General features: G+C 39.1%; 1 protein-coding gene across 7 annotated transcripts in view; it reads left to right on the forward strand.

Moving 5' to 3' along the window:
* KLHL15 (kelch like family member 15) overlaps positions 1–26,867 on the forward strand; it is a 28,525-nt gene extending 1,658 nt beyond the window's left edge. For 3 of the 7 annotated variants that reach the window (XM_069035970.1, XM_068994485.1, XM_068994402.1), the window contains exons 3-5: positions 947–1,043; positions 10,874–11,585; positions 20,063–26,867. In XM_069035970.1, coding sequence (XP_068892071.1) covers positions 10,881–11,585; positions 20,063–21,172 — 1,815 coding nt within the window. In that variant the 5' untranslated portion in view covers positions 947–1,043; positions 10,874–10,880 and the 3' untranslated portion in view covers positions 21,173–26,867. Of the gene's footprint in view, positions 1–946; positions 1,044–2,484; positions 2,566–2,772; positions 2,884–4,743; positions 4,959–10,873; positions 11,586–20,062 lie in introns of those variants that run through there. The other 4 variants (XM_069036133.1, XM_069036050.1, XM_068994567.1 and 1 more) reach the window with 4 other exon arrangements.
* Positions 26,868–27,616: the final 749 nt, after the last annotated feature.

Raw genomic sequence — 27,616 nt, forward strand, 5'->3', positions numbered from 1 at the left:
CGAGGAACTCTTGCTGTTTTGATTCACTTATTTGGAAGTATTTGTAGGATAAAGAAAACCCAGGAAAGTCTAAAGCCTGCAAATGTATAATTATTGTAGGATTGTAGAATGGTTTGGGTTGGGAAGGACCTCAGAGATCACTGAATTCAAATCTTCCTGCTATGGGCAGAAACACCTTTCAGTAGACCAGGTTGCACAGAGCCCCATCCAGGCTGGCCTTGAGCACTTCCAGGGACGGGGCATCTACAGCCTCTCTGGACAACCTGTGCCTCACAGCAAAGAATTAGCATTTAATCTAAACCTGCTCTCTTTCAGTTTAAAGCCATTCCCCCTTGTTCTGTCACTACATGCCCTTGTGAAAAGTCCAGTTTCTAGCCTTCTTATTTTCTAGCCTTCACCTTTAGGCACTGGAAGCTTCTATAAGGTTTCCTCAGAGCCTTCTCTTGTCCAGGCTGAATAACCCCATGTAAAATATGTAAGAACATTCTAGGAGTTGACATTATGTCATATGTCAATATATGTGTATTGTACATGTATGTATGAATTAAATAAATTTTAAAATATTATAATTAAACGGTAACAAGTGTATTACTATAGCTCAAAGAACTATATCCAGAATTTTATTCATTGCAATACTCATTTAAGCCAGGTAACTACTTAGCCACTGACTTTGTACAGATGCCTAAATCAGAGGGGTCAACCCAAATCTCTGTTTAATACTCAGTAAGGTAATGTTGATACCAGTGGTCCTTGTCAGAGGCTTAAATTTAATTTTATTTAATTTTATTTAGGAGACTAGAATTGAGACATTATTATCATATTTTGATTTTTTGGTAGAAGCAAACTGTTCAGTGTGAAAGAGAAGGGGATAGGAGGGGTTTTTTGTGCATTGAAATGTTGAGACGTTTTAAATGTCAAAGCTGTTGTGGTTTTGTTTTGTGGCTAGGTTTGAGGTCCTCTTCCGTGACAGTGTGTAGGAGAGACCTGAAGATCATCTTATGCCTCAGCTTGACACAAACTGCAGACAGCAAAATGACAGTCAGGTAAAACATAAAAGTCTTGCTTAGCTTTTTCCACCCTTGCTGACCTATGAAGGTCAAAAGTCTGAGGAGTGCAGAAGGATGCATGAAGTTTTGGTTGTGTCATTTCTGTATATGGAAACTTAGTTTCTACTAATTTTTCTTTTGTTGCAGCATTAGCTATGGGTGGGTACATGCTTGCTGCAGCAGGAGATGTACCTTATGGAAAAGGGAGGGAATGTCCATCCTTTGAGACACAGGTGGCAGGAACACCTGCTGTCTTGGTAGGGTCAGTCTGTAAAGGCCAGTTGTTTCACAGTAAGTGCACAAGTAACAGGTTTTATAACAGTGCCTGGGGAGATGGGGCAAATTTACCACATGAGTGAGTGAGATGGAATAGTAAGAAGTTGCCAAGTCGAGAGAGGTCTGGCCATTGGGATGAAGGAGTGAATGGGAGGTTGATTGTAGCACGAGGGAGCAGTAAGTGGGCAGTTGAACAGAGTGGGAATAGCCTTGGGAATTCTTTATGAAGCACCGCATGGAATAGCTGGTTCATTGTGTGAAGCTGTGAAAGGTGGGAAAGACATTCAGCCTGGGGGTGGCAGCTATAGAGAAGGTACACTTGTTTTATAAATCAGTGGGGAGAGGGTGGTAATGAGAGACTGAAAATAGGCTGTGAAGGGGGTGGGAACAGCAGTAAACAGGGAGAGGATGGCAGCCTGTGGCCTGCTATTTAAAGCAGCAGTGACGTAGAAGGGTAGCAAACGGTTTGGGGGTGGTAGTGGCAAACCAAAGGTCCACGTAGGTTAGTTCATCCCTTACAATAAAATCAGTTTGCCAGGCAAAGGCAAAATAGCGAAAGCAAACGGGTGATGTTTGTACTAAGGCAAAGCCCTGCTCATCCCACCCAGGGCTGTATGCAGTTTGTTCGCTGCTCAAGGGCAGCTCCGCTGAGCGGCGGTAGCTGCCGGCCCCGACCCCTGGGGCTCTGGTGACCCGGTTCCCACGCCGGCTGCCAAGGCAGCCTGCGGAGAGCAGGGAGCTGGGATCAGCCCGCAGCACCTGCGGCTGGCCGGTGGCCGGGGAGGAGCTCAGCCGGCACCGAGCAGGGGTTGCTGTAGCCCGGGACGGGATGCAGCGCTACACCGGGCAGCTGCCATAGCCTCGGAGAAAGGGGTGATAGCCTGGAGGCAGCGGGGTGGGAGAGAGCAGAGCAACCCCGACTCTCCGAAAGCGGACGCGTGTGGATGCGCGTCCTCGCGGGCCGAACGCCGATGATGCTTCTCGGTGTCGCTTTCTCCCGCCGTGCTCCTCGAGGCGTGCCGGTGCTCTGGCGTCTGGCGGAGCCCGCGCGGGGCGGGGGCTGGCGAGCGGGGCCGGCCCGGGGCGGTGCCGCGCTGCCGGTGTCCGTTCCGCCGGTGTCCGTTCCGTGCCCCGGGTCCCCCGGGTCCCCCGCCCGCGCGGCCGCAGGTGCGGCGGAAGTGACGGCCGGCGCGGTGCTGCCGGGGGAACATGGCGCCCGCGGCCGCGCGGGGCAGCGCGGAAGGTAAACAAGCGTGAGGGCGGCGGGGACCCTGGGGGCGAGGCCGGGCCGGGCTGGGAGCGTCGGTGCCCGGGCGGCGCGGCGGGGGCGGCTCCCACCTCCCCCCGAGCGCGGACGGCGAGGAGGAGGGAGCGCAGGATCCCCCCTTCTTCCTCCGCCTCCTTCTCCTCCTCCTCCCGGCTTCGCCTCAGCCATTGCCCCTCTCCGCAGCCCCCCGGCGCCTCCCTCCGCCGCCCCCGGCTGTATGGTACACGGAGCCAGGGCCCCTCTCCGCCGCTCCAGCGGGAGGAGCCGCGTCCTCAGCGCCGCCGCTGCCGAGAGGTGGGTAAAGGATCCCCCGGGCCCTCCCGCCGCCGCCGCCGCCCGCCCCATCGAGGGTGGCCCGGGCGCCCTGCTGGCCCTCAGGGACCCTCCTCCCCGGGCTCGGGGGCGGCGGGCCGGGTGCCCGCGGGCGGCAGGCGGGGAGCAGGCGGGCTGGAGCGGGGATCGGGCACGGCCGCGCCGGGGGGGCGCACCGGAAGCCTGGCGGGTTCGGGGCGAGCGCGGCCCCGCTGGGCCCCTCGGGTTCCTGCGGCCGCACGTCGCGGACCCCGGGCCTGCCGGCCCCAATTCCCGGGGAGCTCGGCTTGCGAGCTCCGCTCACCGCGGAGTGGGGCTGAGCGTGCGAGCAGACAGATTGAAGTAGGTCATCTGAGTTCCTGCCCCGAAAATGGCCATTTCTCCCCCATCGTAGCTGATCGCGAAAAAAGTATCCGTGATCTGAACGAGTAGAGCTACCCAGGGTTAGTACTAGAGCTTTGATCTATTTGGTGAATACTGAAACGTCACTTAAAAATTTAAAGTTCTTGCCTTTTATTGTTTGGGATTTGGGTTCCCCCCCCCTCCCCCATTTAGAAGAGGAATAGGAGAATCATAAAGCTGTTACTGGATAAAAGGACAGAACTAGTGAAGTCTGGCTTCCTGTGGACTTGTTATGTATACTTGCCCCTGGGATAACCCAGCTCTTGCACCGCTATTGCCCCAGTTCGCGTTCAGATCTCCTGAGCTTACCACCATGCACCAACATACTTCCTGTCTTTTGCCTTTCAACACCTAGCAAACGTGTTTAATTTCTACCACATGTCCTATAAACTTTCCCACTGACACTCATCTCCCTTCACTTTCTTTAATTATACCCTGTGGCTGGTTTGCATCTACACGTGTTGGTTTGTCTTTCAGCAAGCAGAGCACAGCAGATAACCATTGAGCTCACACTGGAGACATCAAACCATTTTCATTCATCTAGCTGCCAGTTTGGGGGATAGGCGTAGAAATTAAATATGTTTGAGATTTCTGTGTTTCTGACAAGTGAGTTTGACATTTGGCGGTGAGGTCAAACCTGTGTGCCTCAAAGGGCACAATTAATGTGATTTTCTCAGAAGTATTTAGGAGTATTTACTAAGTTAGCAATAAAGATACAGACAACAAAAAGACAAATGGAGGGGGTAGTTTAGCAATCCTAATTTAGATGTAAAATATTTTTACTCATATAGTTTAAATACTACTTGTAGCTCATTCCCTTATCATGCTAAAAATCTGTGGTCAAATGATTTTTTGTCACTAACAGATACGTAACTTGCTACTTTTCTGTATAGAATACACAAAATAGCTTCACAGTGAGAAAATCACGCTTTATTAATACTTTTTTCTTACATTTGAAAAGATTAATCATTCTATAAAACACAAATATTATATATATATATATATATATATATAAGAACTGTTATCACTCAGGATAGGGCAGTCCTGTCCACTTTGAGAGCAGTGGCAAATCTGTAGTTTGCAACACTATCATCATTTAACTTTTAGGTATTAGTAATACAAGTTTTTCCAGTTAAAGACAATTCTCATTTTTGTGGGTGTATCAACTGTTTTATACAGGGCACCTGTTCTGGTATCAGTAAATGCAATTGGAAGAGTGTTGTGCTGAGCTTGCTCTGTGTTTGGGAGCAGGTTTTTCTGTACAGGTGTTGTGATGCAGTGACCTTTTAGACAGATGGTTCAAGCTATCTTAGTGTCTGTGAAGTGCAGTTACAGGTTCTTGCTTGCTTAGAGTGAAGAATAGCCATACTGAGCTGAGGCACAATCTGTGCCCAGTTTTAGTAGGCTTGGTTGTAACTAGTTCTGATGCTTCTGGCACAGGTTTAATGACGTCAGAGAGCACTGATGCAAAGTGCCACTGTTGCTATGAACTGATTCAGATTGCTCCCAGATAGCAGCATGGCCAGAGATCGGCAGCAGAGCTGTCCTGGTCAGCTGTGTGCCCCTAAGAAATGGAGTGTGGACAGCTATCAGGAGCAGCCAAGTTTTAATTTCTGGAGTTCTGGCAGTCTGGTTCCTCTGATTGGCAGTGATTGGTAAGCTTCTAACTTCTTGCCTCTCAAGTAAATCCAATGCTTTTGGAATTCTCAAGATGGATTGGATGAAACATGAACATACCAATAGTTTAGGATAAATTGTTTCCCAAATTTAGTGTATTAATGATAAAGCATTTTAGGTAAAACATGTGGAAACTGGATGTATTTCTTTGTTCCCTGCATTTGCAATTGTTGTAGCAGCGGAAAGTTTTGATATCCACTGGGTATTGATCTATCCCACATCACATCATTCCTTCTGCTGTTGTTAGTAGGAAATTATGATGAAAAATGGTGGACAAAATAATGTTTTTAGCATCAAACCATGTAAACAGAGGTTTAATTTGGGGGATACATTACTTATACTGTGTATGTTATAATTACGTTCTTACTCAGTACAGTGCACTGCATTCAAAGGCCCAGCCTTCAGCCATGTGTGCAGTTGTGAATGTTTGCTAGTGTGTTCAAATACTTGTTGTATTGTATTTTCATATGTGTGTATAACATTTGACTATGAAGAAATGTCCTATTCCTGCAGAAAAGCGTGTTAACAAAACTAGGGTCAAAGAATTCTGCTCTAGGCAGCCTTTGCTGTGCACCTCACCAAATAAAGCATGCATAATGGCTTTAAAATTCACAGTTAAATGCATGCATTTGGTGGATGGAAGAGATTATTGAATTTTAAGCTCTATTTTAGTACTTGGTGTAACCAAAGCATGGTTCTATGTGTCTGGTGAAATATCTTCTGGTGTAACTCATAGATAATAGTGTTTTATGATGTGAAAATTTGTTGTTCAGCTGTGTTCATGAAGGTGATTTCTTAGAATATCTATGGGCTAGGTACTCCATAATCAGTAAACAAAACAAAACTTGCTGGTTCTGTCTCAGCATCCCAAATGAGTTACTAAGGAACAACAGTAAAGGAAAGCAGAAATTTTCCTTTGAGCTGCTGTGCTAGACTTGCTATTGTCAGTACTTTCTTAGAATGATACATTTATGTCCCTAGAAAATGCATATAAACTTACATATTACATAAAGACACATACTCAAAGGGCCCTTTTTCAGGTAGTACTGCTTTTGGAGAGATTTTAAATCCAGGAGGGCATGAGTCAAAAGCAGGTATTCTATAACTTGCTTCTCAATAGGTAGTGCATTTAGACTCCATTTTTTCTGCTTGTGACTAAGAGCCTCAGACACCCTGAGGAAAGAAGATTCTCCTTGTTTAGCAAGAAAAAGCAGTCTGGATTAGGGTTTTCAGACTTTTATTACATCTGCAGAATAAAGATGAGAAATCAGTGTTCCAAGTAAGTGGTTTTACAGTCACAGCACTGTAGACTCTAATGCATTATGTGCTAAAAGAAGAAAAAATGTCAGGAACAGCTAGTAAGGTTAAATGTATTTCTCTTTTGACTTTTCAGCAGTCTTACTTCCTGTGCTGCATTACCCTGATCAGCTCTAATATGTGCAGAACAATAATGAATGTCAATGTAGATTGCCCCCCACCTCCCCTTTATTGTTTATACATTGGAATTTTTTTGTTCCAGTTTTCCTATAGACCACTGCAGGCTCCATGTCTTCCTTAGGATTAAGGAAAAATTGCTGCTGTGATTTGCATGCATGAAGACAATCTAACTGAATTTTCCATTTTTATTGAAAATATGAAAAAAAATTGTTAGGTATTGTCCTCTGGGAAATAACTGCAGCATTTGAATAGTGCATAGAATTACATCAAAGATTGCAAGTGTGTGTGTGGGAGGAATGGCATAGCTATGGTTTAGAAAAATTACTTTGTTTGAGAGTATTTTGTATTGCTTTTTTTTAATGTTTGAACTACCACATTGCTATTTGCTTTTGACGGAGGATGTTAGCTTTATAAATGAAGATTTTTACCAGTTAAGCAAAATATGCATTTAATTATCTGGTTTCCCAGTTTTTGCAGTATTTTAACCCCTTTGTGTATTTGCAGTGGCAATACATTTTTTTGTTTTAAAGAAAAATTTATCTGCTGATCATGTATATGGCTTTATGCCAAAAAAAGGATATTCACTCCTTTTATTTAATACAGGAAGACAGCTAGTCCTTTTGCTTTTCACTCACAGAATTCTGAAGCTTCTTTAGGTGATGTAAGGAGAAGTCTTACTGATTTTGTGTCTACTTAAATAATCCATTAAATGCTTGCTGTTTGGAAAAATATTTTGATGTTGAAAACTGTAGATTTTCTAAAAGCAATATCAGCAGGAATGTGAAAAGAAGGATTAAGTGATTAAACACCCACATTTTTAAAACATTCAGAAATAATAATTTCCAAGTGTTGACCACTTTGTTACCCTTGTAGACATTTGTGGCTGACTAAGAGTTTTAAATATTTTTAAGGAATAGCCAGTTGTAGGGAGATGTATAAAATTGGAGCCCTAAAAGGTGTTCCCTAAACACAGGTGCGTTTTCTTTCTCAGTATTTCAGTGATTCCTGCCTTGTTAGATTGAAACTTTGAAGGATAGTAACATATAAATGGTTTTTTTTGCATGTATATTTGTCTTATTTATATTTAATCGGAATTAAAAAGGAGGTCGCAAAAAAAATTCCCCACATCAGTGCAGTGTCTGTGCCAAAGCAACAGAATCACAGATTGACAGACTAGTTGAGGTTATAAGGGGCCTCTGGAGATCATCTGGGCCACCTGCAGGGCCACCTAGAGCCAGTTGCCCAGTACTCTCTAGTGCTGGTTTGGTTGGGGGGTTTGTTTGTTTGTGTTTTGGTTGGTTTGTAGCTTCTGTTTGTTCGTGGGTTTTGTTTGTTTTGGGTTTTTGTTTGTTTGTTTGGAGTATGATTTACTTGTTTTGATCCTTAAAAGCAGCACTGGAGGTGCATCTACCACATGTTATTGCTTAACTTCACTTGCCAACTTTTCTTTTTTGCTCTTTGAGGGTGGTGAAAGAGGCCTTTCTTTTAGGGCCATCCTGTGTACAAGTTAATTTCTCTCCTTTTATTTGTGGAGTACCCATAACATAATTATCTTTCTCAAGGAAAGGGCAAAGATGCTACTGTGTGTTTGGAGCTTGCTGCTGTGGCTTTTTTATGTTGTTCTGGTACACAGTAATGCACATGCCGTTTTGAAGAAATCCTCTGAGTGATATTGCCTGTGTGATGTGATATCCCATTATTTCCAGAAGAATATATATTGCTTCAGCCACCTGGGGAATGTTGCTTCATTTTTGACTTTTTCTCCCCCCAATATACAGTTGTGTTATTCTGTTCTCATTCTCACATTTGCAAATTCCAGCTGTCCTTTCCTGTTTTTAACCCTGATCATGGAACTGATGCTGAGCCAAGTCTTAGTTGGTCTCCTGAAGCACTGTAACTTACACAGTTTTACTGTCTGAGAGTCCTTGTAACCTCTGAACCTCTTGGCTGATTTCAGATAGCAGTGAGAGTTGTTTCAAGTCTGTATGTTTTATGAAGATGAGTGGCCTATTTAAAGGCAAGTGATCATTAAATCTCTTGAAGAGGAAAGAGTGAGGTATGAGCTCAGCTATTATTAAACATCCGAGAACTAGGGATGGGAGGAGACGAGTTACAAGTGCTCCAGCGAAAGAAGGAAAAAAGCTAATATTGGTGCTTACCTTTTTATTTGATATGAGAAATCCAATTAGAAAGCAAAATCCTGTAAAGTCAGGCTCTATGCTTCCTCTTCAGTTGGTTGCTTCTTTTTGAGGTGGTAAGAGTTAGTGAAGTGCTTCCTTCCTCATCTGCTTTTGTGTAAGAATTGGCAACAACTAAGAAAAATACCTGATGGTAATTTTTCTTTCTGGTAGGCATTTGATGTTGAGGAATAAGAGTTTCACAATATGAGGTTCCAGAGCAGTTTGCATGTTTATTTTTGTCTTCAGTGACATTGAGGGGAAGGTGCCATCATGAATACTGGTGAGAAAGTGATTAAGCTGTCATTTTTGTTCTTGTGCTCCTGCTCTTACTTTCAGGAATTTGAATTTTGTGAGAAGGCCCTAATTGTAATGAACACTCCGAGCATTGACTTTATTTTGCACAGAACCCATTATTAGGCTTCAGCAGTGTGGGAGTGGTGCTAATTCCATGAGGTGTGGCTACAAGCACCACTCACCAGATTAGTTTTGCACAGACAAAGGGTATCTCCAGTTTGATTTCCCAGGATGGTGCTGAGGAGTGAAGGAGAGGAGATGATTATCCTTTGATGAGTCTAATAAAATGCATTCCTGTTACAATGGCAGCAGCCAGAATGTGGTACTTGAAGAAGTGGGGGTAAGTGGTAACTGCTCTCTGAGGCTGTGAAACGTGGGCCACTTCTGGATCCATATACTTGTGTGAAGTTTTATGATGTTGAGAATCTGCAGGTTTTTGTAATTGTTGGTACTATTTAGCTTTTCATGTGGGTTACCAGTACCAAAACATTATTAGCTTTACTTGTTATAGGAAATTCAGAGTTAAATGCAACAAATATCTGAGGGAAAGTTGCAGTGTAATTTAAGGTGGGATGAAGAGGAATAAAACAAGATGAATCAATTCTAATAGTAAATTGATGTCAAATAGGGAAGTTGTTGCTCTTTCTCCCTCTCCCTGCTCAAGTATGTGCCCTGCCCTCTGCATCATGTTGGTTCTTGTGCCAAACCCCACAATGTCAAGTCAGAAGTCAGCTCACTGGGAATCAGAAAGATTTCTAGTTTTGAGGTTTTGTGTGTGCTGGGGAGTGGGGGTGGTCATGTTTGTGTCACGTGTCTTTTTCACATCTGTCCCTCCCTGCTCTTAGTTTATTTTTTAGTCATGTTTATGAGTTGAATGGATTTTCTGGAGAAGCCAAATGAACCCCAGAAATGGCTCAAAGTAGGCAGCAGGAGCTCAGGTCCCAGAATGAGACAGAGAAGGAAAATGGAGTGTGCTGTTGTCTTTTGATGAATTGTTAATTGGTTCAAGCTGCCTTGTGCAATTTCACCATACATAAACCCAAGGAAGTTGAGCAACATTTTGAGAAATTTCTGGATTTTGAATAGGTTTTTATTTTGATTATTGAATATTTATCTTCCTTGACTTTAACAGGGTAGGATCCTGCTACTCTTAGATTTCTTTTTGGTTTATTTACAGTTTAATTATAGCTTGCATATAAGTAACACTATATCTGCAAATGCTTAATGAGCAATTGAGCTTCACTAAGCCCACAATACAGAATATTATTTTTTGTGACTTATTCCTGTCAGTGCTTCTTATTGCCTTAGTATTTTGTACTTCATAAATCTCACAATCTAATATTAATCACTGTAGTAAGAAACAGGGGGAACATGATGGGACTGTGTTTTTACAGGAGAAGTGAAGCACACAATCTCAAATAGTATCTCTGAAAATGTTCATTTTCCTTCAACTAACTTTTGAGTCATTTGACATAGATTTTAGAACATAATTTTTTTTTTTTTATCATACCATGTGCAGATCCTACTGAAGCTTGTTTCTGAAGTTAAGGAAATTTGGCTTCCTTTTTGAAACCTTTGCTATTCATGAGTGGGTGTTTTATTGCTCCCCTGAGATAAATTCTTTAGAAAGATTGATGGAAGGGAGAGGAAAAAAACCATGACAACCTTTTCAGTTCATTATATGACCATGAATTAACTTGGAGTAAGGAATCATTTTGGCAGTGTTGCATAGTTATTTTTGTTCATTACCCTGTCTTTAAAATGAGAATATTTGGTTGGGGGAGAAATATTTAAAGTTTGTGTTTTAAGTTTTTTCCTAAGTTGATTCTTCAGCCAGAGACAAAACAAAAAGAGTGGTGAAGACTTTTAAGTCCTAATCAAAGCAATCTGAGTTAGGATTTATCTGGTCAGGAAGGGCTTGTAATATGTTATTAGAAATTATGATTTATTTTTATTTTTTAATTTTTTTTTCTTCCCCCCAGGTGATTCATGGCAGGGGACGTGGAAGGGTTTAGCTCCTCCATCCATGACACCAGTGTCTCTGCAGGATTCAGAGCACTGTATGAGGAGGGATTGCTTCTTGATGTCACACTTGTCATTGAAGACCACCAATTTCAGGCCCATAAAGCACTGCTTGCCACCCAGAGTGATTACTTCAGGATTATGTTCACAGCTGACATGCGAGAACGAGATCAGGACAAAATCCATTTGAAAGGTCTGACAGCTACAGGCTTCAGTCATGTCCTCCAATTCATGTACTATGGAACTATTGAACTGAGTATGAACACTGTTCATGAAATCCTTCAGGCTGCTATGTATGTCCAGCTTATAGAGGTGGTAAAGTTTTGCTGCTCTTTTCTCTTAGCTAAAATCTGCTTAGAAAACTGTGCAGAAATTATGAGACTTCTGGATGATTTTGGTGTAAACATCGAAGGAGTCAGGGAAAAATTGGATTCCTTTCTGCTAGAGAATTTTGTGCCACTCATGTCCAGACCTGACTTCCTTTCCTATCTGAGCTTTGAGAAGCTCATGTCTTACTTGGATAATGATCGTCTGAGCAGGTTTCCAGAGATAGAGCTGTATGAAGCTGTTCAGGCCTGGCTGCGCCATGATAGAAGACGCTGGAGGCATACGGACACCATCATTCAGAACATCAGGTTTTGTTTGATGACACCATCCAGTGTTTTTGAGAAGGTTGGTGCATTTGAAAAGCAATAGGCAGGATTCATCATTTAGCTAGGGCAGCATGCCAGTAAATAGGTAAGATTCCTGAAGCTATGAGAAGGAACAGAATTATAGCGTTTATTTTTCTAATAAAGAAAAGCATAGAAGGCAAACATCTAAAAGTATTGTCTTTGGTTATTAGACAATAATACCTACAGTGGCTGGAGAACAGGTATGTTTGCAGTACATGTTTATATATGACTTTCTATGGAAAAAACATTTTGAAATAAGGTCACTTTTATCTAGTTTAATTTCAAACGTTCTTAACTGTTTTCCACAAGTTGCTTCTTGCTCTCCAGAGGCTTTAGACCTGCACATAATATGTAGGGTATACGTTATAATAATTGTTATCAAGATAATTAAAAATAGTGACTGTAGATCTTATGTGGCTTAAGTACAGGGGAGGGTTATTTAAAAATGAAAAGTAGCATCTGCTCTTAAATCTGCAGAGTGTTTTCGTTGTTGTATCCTCAGTGCTTGTGCTGTTACACAGCAGTTAGAAGTAAGCCCCGATCCTGCAAAGTTACACATACGCTTGGTTGTACACAAGATATAACACAATCAAAAAATTATTGATTGTGTCAAATGTAATGATTTACTTTAAATATAAGAGGACTCTGTAGCAGGTCATCTTATAGTTCAACTGTTCATTGTATGTAGTAAGAGGTAAAAGAGAACTTGCTTTTTCTACTCTTCTGTTGAAGAACAGACAAAAATATGTTGTTTTTAGTTCTTGAGAATCTCTGAATATTTGTTAACAGTAGAAAATTACAATACTTTGTAAGCAGTTCTCTTACAGGTTAGTAACAGTGTTCAGGTTAGGAATTCCTTGAGCTGTGCTGTTTTAACAATGTTAATTTTGTGTGATAAGATACAACTTCTGTATTTTTCACCTCTCAGCAGATTAATAGGAGTTCAGACCCCATGTTTTTTGTTGTACTTCTTACAAATTAACCTCCCATATATTTTTACTTTAGTGTCTAGTGAATATGCAGACAAAGTTGTATTGGTTTTGGTGGTTTTAGGGGCCACTGGATCATCCAAGCAGTAATTCTTATACTTATTTCAGTTTCAGATTATAAGAGCTATTAATTACTTCAGATTAGTGAATTTTTATATTTTGGATTTTTTTCTCTGTTGTGAACTGAGAATAGGAAGTAATAATACATAAAATATATTTATGATGCTATATTAAACTATAGACATAAAAGTAATACCTAAACATATTTTAGAGCACGAATGTGATGTTTATATTGGGTTAAAACATTTTTAACTAGTAAGAGCTAGTTAATGCTACAATCTGCATTGTAGTGTGTTGTTTTAAACAGCGCTTTTATAATATTATTACGTTATTTAAGCTCTTCAGTAATAAAACAGAATTTACAACATGCTTTTTTGAGGTTAATCTAACAGGGCAGGATTTGTGTGAGACTGCTTCAGCTCTATGAGTTTTGGGGATACAATCTCAAGCAGCAAGCTGTCTTCAGTTAAATTTCTGTAAGTGCAAGTAAAAGTGTATGTTGGTCTTCAGCATTATATTTGGGTATAACTTCTGGAGCTGGTTTTGATATCATTGGTATAAATCCTGCATACAGTGCTTCTCACGTTTTATCTTGACAGGCACAATAGGTACAACTTCAGGAGAGACGTTGTTTTCAGCATCCCAGATTCTATATCTACATGTAAAAGCTTTATCTGTGAATACCCTTCCTGTTAATTGTATGTGGGAGCAGAGAAAAGCCAGTGCAGATTATGGAGTGAGACAATTTAGCAGAGGGAGGCAGAGCTGATTATGTCATTTGTTACTGCAGCTAGGAATGTATTTGTGTTCTACCCTGGCTAGAGAGTATTAAGTTATCCAGCATGACAAGTGACAAAGGACAACTGCAGTTGCAGCCAACATCAGAATATAGAACACTTTATTTTTTTAATAAAAGAGCGCGTCTGTTCACTGTTCTGGCAGTAACCCGGGGAGAGCTTCTTTCTTCTCTGTGTGGAATGGGGAAATAGTGGTAAAACTGCCTTTTTTGGAGATGCACAAACAGAATCCACCCTTTTCCTGAAGCCAGCACATACTAAATGCATAAATGTACCAAATAAAGTCTGAGGTTGACTCTGCCAGTTCAGCTAACTCTGTATTTGCTACACACTGGCTGACTTGTCATATGTACTTTTATGTAATTTTTCTAATGGACATTTCTCAGATGCCTGTCACTGTAGTATATAAATAACTTATCTAACTTTGCAAGTCATGATAAGGATACTTTTGGCCTCTCAAGCCATTCTGTTCCCTACATCGTTGTTTTGGAGAGGTGTGCAATTTATAAATGAAATCAGTGACTCTAGATTAACACTTGGAGTCTGATGTGCGTTTAGAGTGCACAAGTGAAGGTACAGCCTGTTTGCTTACTGCAAACTGTCCTGGAGAATGGCTTCTGAAATATGAGTAGGTACTCCTTTTGTTCCTCAGCCCTTAAAGTACATGCAGATGTATGAGAGAAAATGGAAAGATAATCCAGTAAGGATTTAGGGAATTGTTAGAAAGTGAAGGCAAAGTGTTTGGGGAAAAGCACAAGTTTCACTATCCATGTTGTGCTTTCATTTTTTATGAAACATGTCCATGGCTCTGTAAGTCTTGAGGAATTTTGGAGGTAGAAGTTGGAGTGCCTTTCACCTGGATCATTGAGTTAATCTCCGTGTTACTGGAGGCAGCCATGTAATGATTTCTCTGATACGTATTGCTTAAGCTCCATTTAGTTTCTGTGTACTACTCAGATGGAAATGTTGTTTCAAAACCCGTGTCCTTAAAATCCAGGGTTTTTTTATGTCCAGTCTGTAAGGTTTGTTATGACTAGCCCATGCAGATTTATAATTGGCAAGCTTAAATGAAAAAGTTACTAATCATTACATTCATCAGCTTCTGCTGTAGAGGTACGATGCACATTGTCTTTGAATATCTGCTGTCCTGTGCCTAGAAAATAATAATTTTTGAGAAGATGTCATTGTAATTTTATGTTAATGTGACTTTACCTTTCTTAAATGTGTTGAATTTCTTTTTTTTTTCCCATTTATCTCCATGTCTAGTAGTACATGTGTATCTACTTATACAACCTTGTCTGCTGAAGCTTAGAATAAGAAGTGTGGGTGAGGTTAGGGACCCCTCCTACTGTAGATAGGTGCTGTGCTTAATATTTTTGGATGTTAAGGTTATTGTTGATTTGAATAGATTTCCTAGCAGTATTTATTATGTGCTGAGCTTCTTAATTGTGGCATATAGATTGTTGACTCCACTCTGATTTGAGAGATTAGATTGAGTTAGACTCCATCTTGACTTTGATGAATTCTCTTTCCGTTTTTAAAAAGGAACAGCCAAGTAATCCATTTGAGGGCATTGTCCTTGCTGCACAGAGGCTGTGCCATTCTATGGTTAGGCTGAAATCACTTAACTGTTTTGTAACACTTATAGGACAGTTCTTCAAAGCCCTTCACTGGTACTGACCAGTTCTCATACTGGCTTATAATTGTGATTAGAATATGGTCAGAGATAAGTAGATGTGAAAATAATAAGGATCCTTGTTAGCAGAGTTGATGGATCTTTTAGTTTTTATTCAGGCTAATCTCTAGTAAATTAAGTTTGATTTTTTTTTCAAGTAAGAGTAAGAATTTGGTCTTTAAAAGTGTGATATCCATCACTGTTCATTGGAAAGGTGGAGCATTACTTTTGTACTCCTACTAGCTGAGTTTCAGTTGCATCACATGCACATTCAGAATTGGCAGGCTTAGAAAACTTTAGCACAATAAGTTAGAATCTTTAAAATAGGTCTCTGTTTACATGACTAGTGGTAATAAAGTCACAGTATGAGCCATGGAGATTTTTCTGTACTTTTCTTTTTGTTTGTCTTTGGGGTTTTTTTACCAGTTCTACAGAAGGAAGCAAGTTAGTATCCACCCATATAATAACATTAAAATTTAGTTACCAGGTGCACAAATAATAGCTGTTTAGTTTGGGCAGTTCAAAAGAGGCCTTTCTTTCTGCTTTTGAAAGCTTTTTCTTATAAACCTAAGTAAAAAGAATACAAATAGAGCAGTAACTGTAAAAGGTTATATGATTTTTTTTTTTAAAGACATATACTGAAGTAAAACATGTTACAGAACATTTACCTTGCATTTCATTGCTCTTCCTGCAGCTTATTAATTAGTGTAATTGTTTTGGGGGAGGGGGAAAATTGATGAACATAATATGGGACACAGCTGGTCTTTTGTGGAGATCACTTTTCAAATTAGAAATTAATGGCTTAATTTTTTGTTTTACTTCTTCATATAATATAAATGGAAGAGTCTGAGACTTCCATAGCTGCCACAACTAGAAAAGCATGCATTGCAATACAGCAGAAAAATAGGCAATGATTAAAAGCTGCATTAATTTGGAAAGCCAGCAGTTTTTATGGAGTGTTTCACTGATTTAAAATGAAGAAGAGAAAATGCATTAAAGCTCAAATTTACTGTGACTGGAAGGATGGTGATGATTTTGGTATTGACTGCCTAGGGGGTGAGTAGAGGGGTGGATGTTTAAAATTATTTTTACATCTTTTATTATGGAATGACACATTTGATTCAGTTTATGCTGTTCTCAGTCTGTGTAGCTAAAAGTCTGACTGTGAACCACTGTAACTAGTAGTTGATACATTGAGGTAGTTCTCATTCTCCATCTCTGGATATCTTGGGGAAGCTCTTACATTACATATACATGTCTCAGTATAACCTCTTTGAGAAGGTTTTCTCCAGAAAATTAAAGAAAGAATAGGAAAGAATGTAAAGAATGTAAAAAAACACACAAGCAAAGCTTTAGCACTTGGATTAAATTCCATTTTTTACAGTAAGGCTGGGGTTGATAAGGAAGTCCGACTTAAAATGCCTTTTTGAGACCCTTCAGCAAGATAACAGGACAGTTTTTCTTTAAGCTTCGAAAATGCTTTGAAGCATTTATATATATTTTATCAATTCAGAGTTGATGATGTACTCTTTAGGAATGCACATTTGTTTTGCTTCAGGGTTCATGACAATTAATATACGTTTCCATCTGTTTTGCAGAAATCTCTGTGTTCTGCTTGAGTGTTGGTAATTATGGACACATTCCTTCCAGAGCTTCTACATTTGAACTTAACAGGAAAATTGGCCTATTGATAAGCACTTAGATATTTGCTGATCACCTTCTTGTTGCTACTTACAGGTAGTGGCAAAGCCTACTTTTGAAGCTGAGGGCTTTCCTTCTGCATGTTTTGGGTGTCAGATAGAAATTCCCACAAAAGGTCATGTGCTTTCATCTGCTGACATGCACAACTTACAGTTGTTTTAAACACCAAACTACCTAAATTTTAATGTTTCTCTTTTTTGATTTTACACACAAGTGATGACAATTACTGTAATATTGCTTGAAAGTGTAGGCAGAGGGTTTTCCTTACTGTGCTGAACAGGGCTTTCAAATAATTCTGGGATATTTCACAGTGTGACTGAAAGTGAACCAAATGACTTTTGCTTTGTTTTCATTTGCATCAAGCAAGCGTGAGCAGTCTGTACTTTCCTAGGCACATCCTAACATTCACCTTAGACCATCCTTTGAGCCTCAGCAGAGGTACTGCTCCTGTGAGAGGCAGTGTTGTGTTGGTGAAAGGTGGATAGCTAAAACCAGGGATATTTTTCCTCAACAGCCAAGTCTAGGAATGTTCCAATTACCTTTTCTTACCAGAACTGAGGTAGTTGATCACTCTTGCTTTGTGGGATTTTTTTTTTCTGCATATTGTAAGAATTACTAGTGCTTGTGTATTTTCATGTTCACTTCTTCAAACTTGTGCATGTTTAAACTTCCCCATGAACTTCAGTCACAGAGGGGTGTTAATAACTGGGAGTTGCATTTGCTCCTTGATGTCTTTTTTGTTTAAGGTAAGAGATTGAGGCTTTGCTTTGTCATGAGTGCCTCTGTCAAGATAAGCAGTAGTAAACGAATAGATTGATTTCCTGCTCATGAGGGTCTGTCTCTGGAATTAGAGATACACCTTGTTTCCTTTGGCATGCTCTCATGGGATGAGATTTAGGTTATGTGAAGGAGTAGAGTGATGAGGATGTAGGCTTATATTAATTCCAGTTTCTGGCTGGCATTCCAATTTCTAGATCTAATGACAGAGTTGTAAATGCTGAGGGAGAAAGAAAAACATTTTCCATCTCTGCCAAGCTCTATTGGTATGCTTCACAATGTAAGCATGTTGATCCTGTTGTCTTCCATAATTATCCAAGAAAGCCTGAACTGCATATAGGTGGAACAAAGATAATTTATATTTTTATTTAATTCCAAAGATGATACCTCCAGTTTGGCAATACCTGAAGTAGTCCTGCTGGTTTAGAATTTGAAAGTTCCTTTTAAAGATAAAGTAGCCCAGCCATGATTCTTTGTAATTTTAACTTCTTTTTCATTTTTTGTAACCTTTGTATGTTACCATTTTTCTGTGCTGTGGTTCTCCCTGCCGGCATGTTTTCTGTAATTTATATTCAGTCTTTTCAGTCAGGCAAGGTATATAGTTTATTCTAACAAATACCATATGAGCAGATCTTTGCATGATATAGTCTTTATTTGCAACAAGAAAATAGAGCTGTTGTTTCCAGAAGAGTTTGGCTTATTGTGAATGTTCTGTAAGTACCATACCCCAGTAAACCTTTTTGCTCCAAAATCGATTCTGGCAAAAACAGTAGGAAGAAGCTGGACATTGCTGCAAGAATAATGTATGTGATCTGCCTGTGACCATCTTCTTTTTTTTAAAACAAAGATAAGTTGAACTTGTCAAAACTAAAGTGGAGGAAGGAAAAAGTGTAAATAAAAACATCAAGTTACTGTCACTCTTGAGCTATATACACTGCTTTACAATAGTAGGTTAGTATTCAGGGTTTTTTTGAAATCTGGTGTTTCAAAGTGTCTCAACTGTGCAAATTATGTTCAATAAGAACAGGTTTTTTAACTGTTAAGAAGATTTTTTTAAAAAATGATTCTTTGACAGCAGAATGTCTTAATTACTATACAAGGAAGAGATGATTAACAGACAGCTAACAAAATTTTAATAGTACGCGTTTATGGAACAAGCAGCTACTTTATTCACAAGGTATAAAGAACATTAATTTCCAAATTGCTTTCCATATATGCCAAAATTCACACCACCACCCCTGAGGCGTTTTTTCTTTGGGATAGAGAATAGGAGATGGGGTAAAAGATACTTAAAAATAGCTTCTGGTGTTACCTTGTGGTCACTTGGCATTTCAGAGTGGCCTCAGATTTTTTTTTTAGAGCCTTGCTTCTTCTTTGGAGCTGGTAGGTACTAAAGGCTTTCAGACTGTTTGAAAGCAATCCAATTTTGTGTGAAAGAAACTGGGATTTAGGATCAAGTCTGATTGAGGATTTGTGGATTTGGCAACATCTAGCGGGTTTTTATTTGTTTTAGAAGTGTGATTCAGAATGCTGTGTTACACCTGACTGTACAGGAAGAGTGAAGCCTCTAAAGAGATTCCCACAGTGAGCTGAGGATGCCTCGAGCTAGATTAATTAAAATGTTCAAGACAGGGATGTGTTTTGGAGTGGTCTCAGGACCAGCCTCACCCACTTAAATTGGCTTAGATAGTAGGAAGGGTCCCAGAAAGGAATTCTTATTTTCCCCTGTGCCTACAACTCCAATAAAACTGATGGCTCATAGGTTGTAACTCTCACCTGGGAAGTTCAAACCTACCTCTGCAATTTGCCAAAGAAATGCACAACCAAAGGATTATATGTTGAGATGTTTCCTTCTTGTGTTAAAGGCATGTGTTAACATGTGGAGACTCAAAGAGGGGAAACCATAAGGTCGTCATCATGATGAGTGGTTGGCGTAATTCTGAAGGAAGGGGGTTGGGTACCTTCCCTTCCCACCCCATGGCAATTAAACAGCTCTGTGAGCAGAGCCTAGCATTTGGGAGCTCAGACTTCATTTGTGAGAATTCAGAAAAAAAACAGACTAGACTAGACCTTGGTAACCACAGAATAGGTGTGTAGAGTGTCTTTGAAACCCAGGAAAAGAGTGAATTTTTAATTTGGGTGCTTTATGGATTAAGCAGAAGATGAACAGAAGCTTTTTTCAGGAGAAGGAATAATGATTTTTAGACTTGGGGATTTCAGTTTTGCCTAATTCCAGCATAAATTCTGCATGTGATTACTCTGCTGAAAATGTTAGTCACTGCTCTTAATCACTAAATTGCCTTCTGGATTTTGGATAACAATACATCAGTTTAAACCTTCATGCATAAATGCAATTGCTCTCAAGATTGCCTGAATGAAATGAAGTAAAATAATCTTCTAATGACACATAGTGCTTTAGGTTTTCTGGATTGTTTCTCTTGGTCAGAATTTTAATATCTTTTAAATGTATTCATAGGTTAAAACATCAGAGTTTTATCGATACTCCCGGCAGCTGCGACATGAGGTTGACCAAGCCATGAATTACTTTCATAGCGTTCACCAACAGCCTTTGATGGAAATGAAATCGAACAAAATTCGTTCTGCCAAACCCCAGACTGCAGTATTTAGAGGAATGATAGGACACAGTATGGTAAACAGTAAAATTCTTCTCTTGCACAAACCGAGGGTCTGGTGGGAACTAGAGGGTCCTCAAGTACCTTTACGACCAGACTGCCTTGCCATTGTAAATAACTTCGTGTTCTTGTTAGGTGGGGAAGAACTGGGGCCAGATGGTGAGTTTCATGCTTCATCCAAAGTGTTTAGATACGACCCAAGACAGAACACTTGGTTACGAATGGCAGACATGTCTGTGCCACGTTCTGAGTTTGCTGTTGGAGTGATTGGCAGGTATGTTTATGCAGTGGCTGGGAGAACCAGGGATGAAACGTTTTACTCAACTGAACGCTATGATATTACTGAAGATAAATGGGAATTTGTGGATCCCTATCCAGTCAATAAGTACGGACATGAAGGGACTGTGCTCGGTAACAAGTTGTATATCACTGGTGGAATTACATCATCTTCAACATCTAAGCAAGTGTGTGTGTTTGATCCCAGTAAAGAAGGGACAGTAGAGCAGCGAACACGGAGAACTCAAGTGGTCACTAACTGCTGGGAGAACAAATGCAAAATGAATTATGCAAGATGCTTTCACAAAATGATTTCTTACAATGGTAAGCTTTATGTCTTTGGTGGTGTCTGTGTGATCCTGAGAGCCTCCTTTGAATCTCAAGGATGTCCATCTACAGAGGTTTATGACCCCGATACTGATCAATGGACTATATTGGCTTCTATGCCAATAGGTAGGAGTGGTCATGGTGTAGCTGTTCTGGACAAACAGATAATGGTTCTTGGAGGCCTTTGCTACAATGGTCATTATAGTGATTCCATTCTCACTTTTGATCCAGAAGAAAACAAATGGAAAGAAGATGAATATCCAAGGATGCCCTGCAAGCTGGATGGCTTACAGGTCTGCAGCCTGCACTTTCCTGAGTATGTTTTGGAGCATGTTAGACGGTGCAGCTAAAACAGAATGAACAGCCCCATGAAATACAAAAGAGCTATACTAATTCATTAAAAAAATTACAAACCAGTTGAATTCCTGCAGAGACATTTCCTTGTGTATAAGAACAACTGCTAAATGCTCAAGAGAAACAGGATGTACAGGGAGTGTACTTACCACGTTTATTAGAAAAGGTGATAGTTGGTCTGATCTTGTGAAAGCTTTGTTGTTTTGTTTTTTTTTTTAACAAATGTAATTGTTAGTATGAGAAAAAATTATTTTTGAGTCTGCCTTTTTTTTTTTTTTTGTAGTATTTTTGGTTTTGGTAGTATTTTACATCCACAATGTGGTCTCTTTTTTTTTTAATGGCCATTATACTGCTATGCTTTTGAAATAAGTTGAGTTTGACAAAATATTTGTGAAAGGAAAAGAAAGATGTTATTTTCATTCTTTATTGAGCATCAAAATACACATCATCATTTGTACGAGGGTACAACCAGGTATAAAGTAACAAAACCAAACCATTTCTGTATTTTATGTTGTCTTCTAGATGCTTTTACCATTAACTGCGAAGTACTCTCAAATTTACTAGGTGTTTTTGTTTTTTCTTCTTTACTTTGGAGAAAAATTTTAACCCCTTTGCATGACCTTTTTCCTGGTTTTGTATAGTTGTACCAGTAAGTCTGCCAAAATGCAAATTACACATTTTCTACTAAATTGAAAACAAAGCATTTTTATATTCAAAACACTATTTCTATGCTGCCTTCTATTGTCTGTGTTGTGTTTGTTGGTGAGTAAAAAAAATGTATACACACGTGCATACACTGTAAAAACTGTATATAAATGCATCTTTTTATGTGCAGTTACAATATTATATTTTAACTAGTGCACAGATTCAGCCATATCTGTTGAATTTAAGGTATTCCTTAATGAGCTAAATAATTCAAGGTTCTGAAGTGAAAAGGCCTCATGTGGTATCAAAGTATCTTTAGTATATACTGATTGATTCAGTAACCTTAAACTCTTTATATTGTTGCTACATAATGAACTGTTGATTATTTGTTATTTTATAAATTATTTTTAGAAAGTAAACTCATTTTACCTGAGTTTCTTTTTGATTTCAATGTGCTGCCCAGTTTTCTTTTTTCATTAAAATGGAAAACATCAATAAGCAAATGCTCAGCGCTGCTGCAACCCACAGTTATTTTTGGAACTGGATACTGGATATACTGCAGTTTATTGTCAGTACTTTACTTATACCCACACTTCAATATGAGTACTCATATTGAAGTGGTTTATTATTATTATTATTGTTATTATTATTATTAAATTATTAACTTTTAAGAACTACTGTGTTTTGAAAATACGGAGTTAGGTGATTGGTTTGTTAGTATAATTTCTGTTTCTTTTATAAAAACCTACACGACTATGGCTACTGACCTTGGAGTGCCTGAATAGAGATGGCTGGTCCAAGGGGGCTTTGAATATTCCATTATGTTAACTTGCAGGTATAAGTGACAGCAGATTGGTAAGAATTATCTGCCAAGACATAAATAATAACAGTAATTGCATTTTGACTATCTTTATGGAATGGAATTAGCCACTTCTAGAACCTAAAGGAGAGATCTGGGGAAGCTGAAGGCTCACAGGTAGTAAAGATGCTGAAACATGCAGCTGCATATTTTGTAAAATCTAACGCTGCTGTGTTTCATTTTAAGCAATAGACTTTACTTTATATGCAGCAATGCAAAACCACTTTATTCAGCATCTTGCAGTCAGAATCCACTGTAGAAAAGGAGTGTACAGTACTCAGGGAGTTCAAAAGAATGCACTTACAAAGGGACCAAAATCACCCTAAGTTTTTCATGTTAAAAGTAACACCTACTTCTGTAAATGAAATTTGAAATAATAGAAGTTAAAACAATGTGTAAAACTTCTCATATTGTGCTCTGGTGTCTTTGTAGGAATTATGTTTTGGGTTGAAATGTGAGTATTTGGAGCTATATGGCAAGTCAGCAGATTTTTAGGGTTTGTTTATTGTTGGAAATGATTTATTAATTGAGTATTTTCATATGTTTTAAAAGAAAGAATGTTTGCCATCATAGCCGTAGTGATAAGTTATTTACAGCAGAAGAGACTGGACCAAATATTGATATTCAGCCTTCTGATGCAGACTAGTTTGCAGCTAAATTTGTCTTTCTTAATAAGAATTCAGTTCAGTGAATTAGAAATCTAATTTCTTGATAGCTTAACACAAATGTGGCTTACACTAAAACCTCAGTTTTCACTGTGAGATTTGTGTGTATGTCACCCTACATGGGTAGAGATAAACTGACTCTGGTAGGTGCTGGCTGTGTGTTCACTGCACGTAGTTCATGGGATATTGGGGCACAACAGAAAAAAACAAGGTAGTTTTTGTTTTGTTTTTTGTTATTATTCTCTTTGTCACCAGCTCATTTTTCAAAAGTTAATGGGGCAGCAAAAACTAATCCTTTCTGAGGCAGCTGTCATGGGCACATTACATAGAGTAGAGCACTTTACGTGGGGCCAGTGCCAGTGTGGGGAGCGGCCCTGGCTCTGGATCTTTGGTGGTCAGGAGTCAGATGTCTGAGAGACATGGCCAAGACTTTATTAAAAGTAATGATAAGTATAGGGGTGTCTCAAGTTACATTTTTGAGTCTGCATTTAAGCGTCTTCTGAAGCTCTGTGTGCTCAGCAACTGCCACTAAAGTCATTGGTGAGTGCTGACACTTGAAAAATGAAGAACCAATTGGTTTTGGTGCTCTGCTTTTAAGCTCATATTTATCTTCAGGTGTCCAGTTCTGAAAGATCTTGTTCAGGATTGTAGTAATGATAGTAGCAATTGTTCTGTGAAATTGTAATTGAACTGTTGGTTTCAGCTTCCCTGAAGTTGTGTCTCCATTGAGAGGCTGGCTGTAACCTTTCCAGCATTAGGGATGGTTGGAATTTGCTTGGGATTAGAATGGTGGGGATATGTGAGAATGTTTTGTCAGTTTACATTTCTACCGTGCTTTTATTTTTCAGACCTGAAATACAAAAATTAGCTTCTGTTCTCTTTTATACTGCAATGGAACTTTTGAGGCAGTTACTTTTGTTACTTTGTATATTGGAGGGATTTTTTCTAATTGAAAATTTTTTTATGTTTGCTCTAAGTATTTAGCTCCAGATAATTTAGTACCTTAATAGGAACAAACCTAAGCTGGCTAATGAGAATTGTCTATTACTATCAAATTTTGAGCATTATGGTCAGATTAAGATGGGTTTTAAAAAACATTTAAATGCTTCTCATTTGTCAAGGAAGTTATGGTCTTTGGTTATTAGGTTTGGGGAGGTTCTCCTATTCCCATCTCATAGTGGAATACCAGCAAATCTAATGTCACCCACATATTTTAAAATTCAACATATGGCTTGCTTTGGAAAGCAAGTATACTTGCCTTTTTTAAAAAAAGTGGACATAGTGAGTTACAATCTAGAGGGTTTATTTTACACCTATACAAAAATGTATCAGCTTCATTTCTTAATTTAGCAACCAAATTCAGGAGGAAATTTTCTTTTCAAACAAGACAATGGACAAAAAGCACAGTGTTCCTGTAAAGGGACCGGATACTGCCAGTTCCCATTTCGCGTGCTCCTATGTCTGTTTTTAGGGGGCAGGTTTTTTTTTTTATAAGTACTGCATAAGGAAAAAATAGCTCATTTTCTCCCACAAAGTGTCGGTAGTTTCATTGTGGAAGGTATCAGCTGGCAAAAATAAACTTTAGGAATTTTTTCCCCATGAATTCAGCTGGAAGAAGGCAGTCCTTGGTTTTACAGAGGTCCTGCTGTTTTAGAAAGCAGTGCTAGCAAGTGGCAGCATATGAGCTACATGGCAACTGCTTTTGTGTTACTTTCTTCTGAAAAACATGGATGCCCTACTTTCTGCAGTATGATAGCAGTCCTGTTAGAACTAGCTCTGAGGGTTTGACTGTAATATTTCTCTGGTTTCTGAGATTTGCAGCTATTTATTCTTGAGGCTCTCCTGCCTTAGAAACCCAAGTGCTGCATTTCCTCATGCTAATAATATGGTAACTACTTGTGTCAGGGGTGAAGCTTCACTTGACACTCAGGAAACAAAGACAAAATTCAGCAGGTGCAAATTCAAACGATCTAAAAAACCCCATTGCTTAACTCATTATGTCCATTCTTCAGCAAAGGGAGCGTAAGCATTGTGGGGACACACTTAACAGTTCTTTAGAAATAAACTTCTAGTTTGTGTCAGCCTGCATATGTCAAAGTCTTTTTAGAAGTAGTTGCATTTGTAGAGGTATTTTGCCTTTTTAATATACTTTTTCTTAAAAAAAAAACAGAAATAGTGAATCGGGCCCCAGATTGTTTTAACACTTCAGATGTGTACTTCACATATGTGAATAGTCCAGTACAAAGAAACAGACAACTGTAAGGTACTTAAAGGAAAACATAAAAGTGCAAGTGTTACTAAGCCTGTGCTTACGAGTTTATAGGGTTGGGGCCATCAAAGAAAACATCCCTCCTGCTCTCCTTCTGCTAATAAAAATATATATAGGTGGTGAAGTTACTTGAATAAGCATCTGTCACACGTGGCAGGGTTTACTGAAGGAGAGTGGGAAAGAACATAACTGGAAAACACATCATCTATTTGAACAGCGCTTGCTGGTGTCCTGTAGCTAATATTCTGAGATTTTCATTCATGTTTGTTAAACAACTTGAAGCTGCTTAAAATAAATACTAATGACTACTTTTGCATCTGTATTCTATTTTTGAAAGTAGGTGAATAACTTGAAAATTTCTATTTGTGTGGGTAAACTTCATAAAACCTCGTTGTATATGTCAGGTGGCAGAAAAACTAATTTGTTTTGAGCACAGCTTTCCTGTATGTCCCTCTACTAATTTTTTTTACACTTCTCTAAGTTCAATTTATGTAATCTTTTCAAAAATCAATTCCAAGTACCTTTGGATTAATATTAAATTGGTATCTAGGGGAAAATAATTTTTATTTGCAGATAGTTTTTATTTATGGCTCTGGTAGAAAAATCTTACTGTAAGTCTAGGAAATGCAGTGTTCTGTAGGACTGTAAAGTTAGCTATATTTAGGGGGCTTTTTTTACCTCAGTGGGACCCACCTAACTTTTATGTCAGTTCTGGAGCAGGTGAAGGGAAGAGTGAACTATGTTTTTATTTTAAATATTTTTCCCTATATATTGTTATTTTTGTAGATCTTTTTAAAATAAATTATTATATGCTGGAGATTTCAATTCCACTATAATATCCCACAGTTCCAGTGTACAATATCAGATTGTTTGTATTGAAAAGAATGTATTTGATAAGTTAACAGGAAGAGTTATTTTCAAATTGTACTGTGTTTGTGTCTAGCTATTGGAAATACTTTTCCTATAGAAAATTAAAATTATATGTATATGACCTCATATATACATTTGGATTAACTGTCTAATGATTACCCTAGGGCTGCTATAAACTTCTCTAAATAATTTAAGAATTGCCTTTTTTTAACTGTTTTAAAGCATTTTTTCTTGTCTTTTTTTTTTGGCAGAAAGTAATTTTCCCTTGCTATGGATACAGTATGCTCAGACTTGCATATGTGCTCTGTTTGGGTTTCAAGCTGAAAAAAATGTATAAAATGTGTATAAAGAAAAGTGTAAATAAAATATTTTTAATCTTTAAACACTCTTGTGGAAACTTTGTAATACTCAAAAGTGTAGTGGACCTGGATTACTTTCTCCAGGACTTCAGAGATGACTCAGTTAAACAGCTCTTCAAACTGCCTTGTTGCAATGTTTGTGTAAGATTTTGTTAAAGTTATCCCATCATGCTGGATGTGCTTATAAGCGACATCTTCTCTTTAACTGTATTTTACAGTCTTCCCAATTTTAATTGCTGTAGTGCATTTATCTGTTTACTCTGCATTTCAAGCTTGAATGAATGTTTGGAGTTGACTTGGTTGTTACATTTGTCCCCCAGTGTGTAAGCATGAATTTAAACTTCCAAGACTGAGCACCCAAGGCAGCCTTTGGTGTTGGTCAGCAGCCAGGAGACAGTGTTCCCTGCTGTCAGGTACACGGAATTGAGGGCTCCCAGCCAACATCTGTTCATCACACACTTGGACCTCAAAGTGCCAGAAGGCCAGGTTATACTTCTTAACATTTCCTGTAACAGGAAGGGGAAACTTCATTTCAGGATTAAAGTGTCAGATCAGCATTCAATGCCAACAAGGGGGAGCAGGGTGGGAGGGCAGGTAAACCAGGTTATAATCATATTTTCTCAGGCAGTCCGATGAAAGCCTTCCTTGTCAGTCCATTGCCACAATTTTTCTTTCTCTGTCACTATTTTGTCAAGTCTCTCTCAGATCAAAGCCTCTGGTATAAAAGTCTGCTGTCAAGAATGTTTGAAAATAACTGTGGTGTCTTTCTTTTT

Source organism: Aphelocoma coerulescens, chromosome 1 (assembly GCF_041296385.1).
Source record: "Aphelocoma coerulescens isolate FSJ_1873_10779 chromosome 1, UR_Acoe_1.0, whole genome shotgun sequence".
Lineage (NCBI taxonomy): Eukaryota > Metazoa > Chordata > Aves > Passeriformes > Corvidae > Aphelocoma > Aphelocoma coerulescens.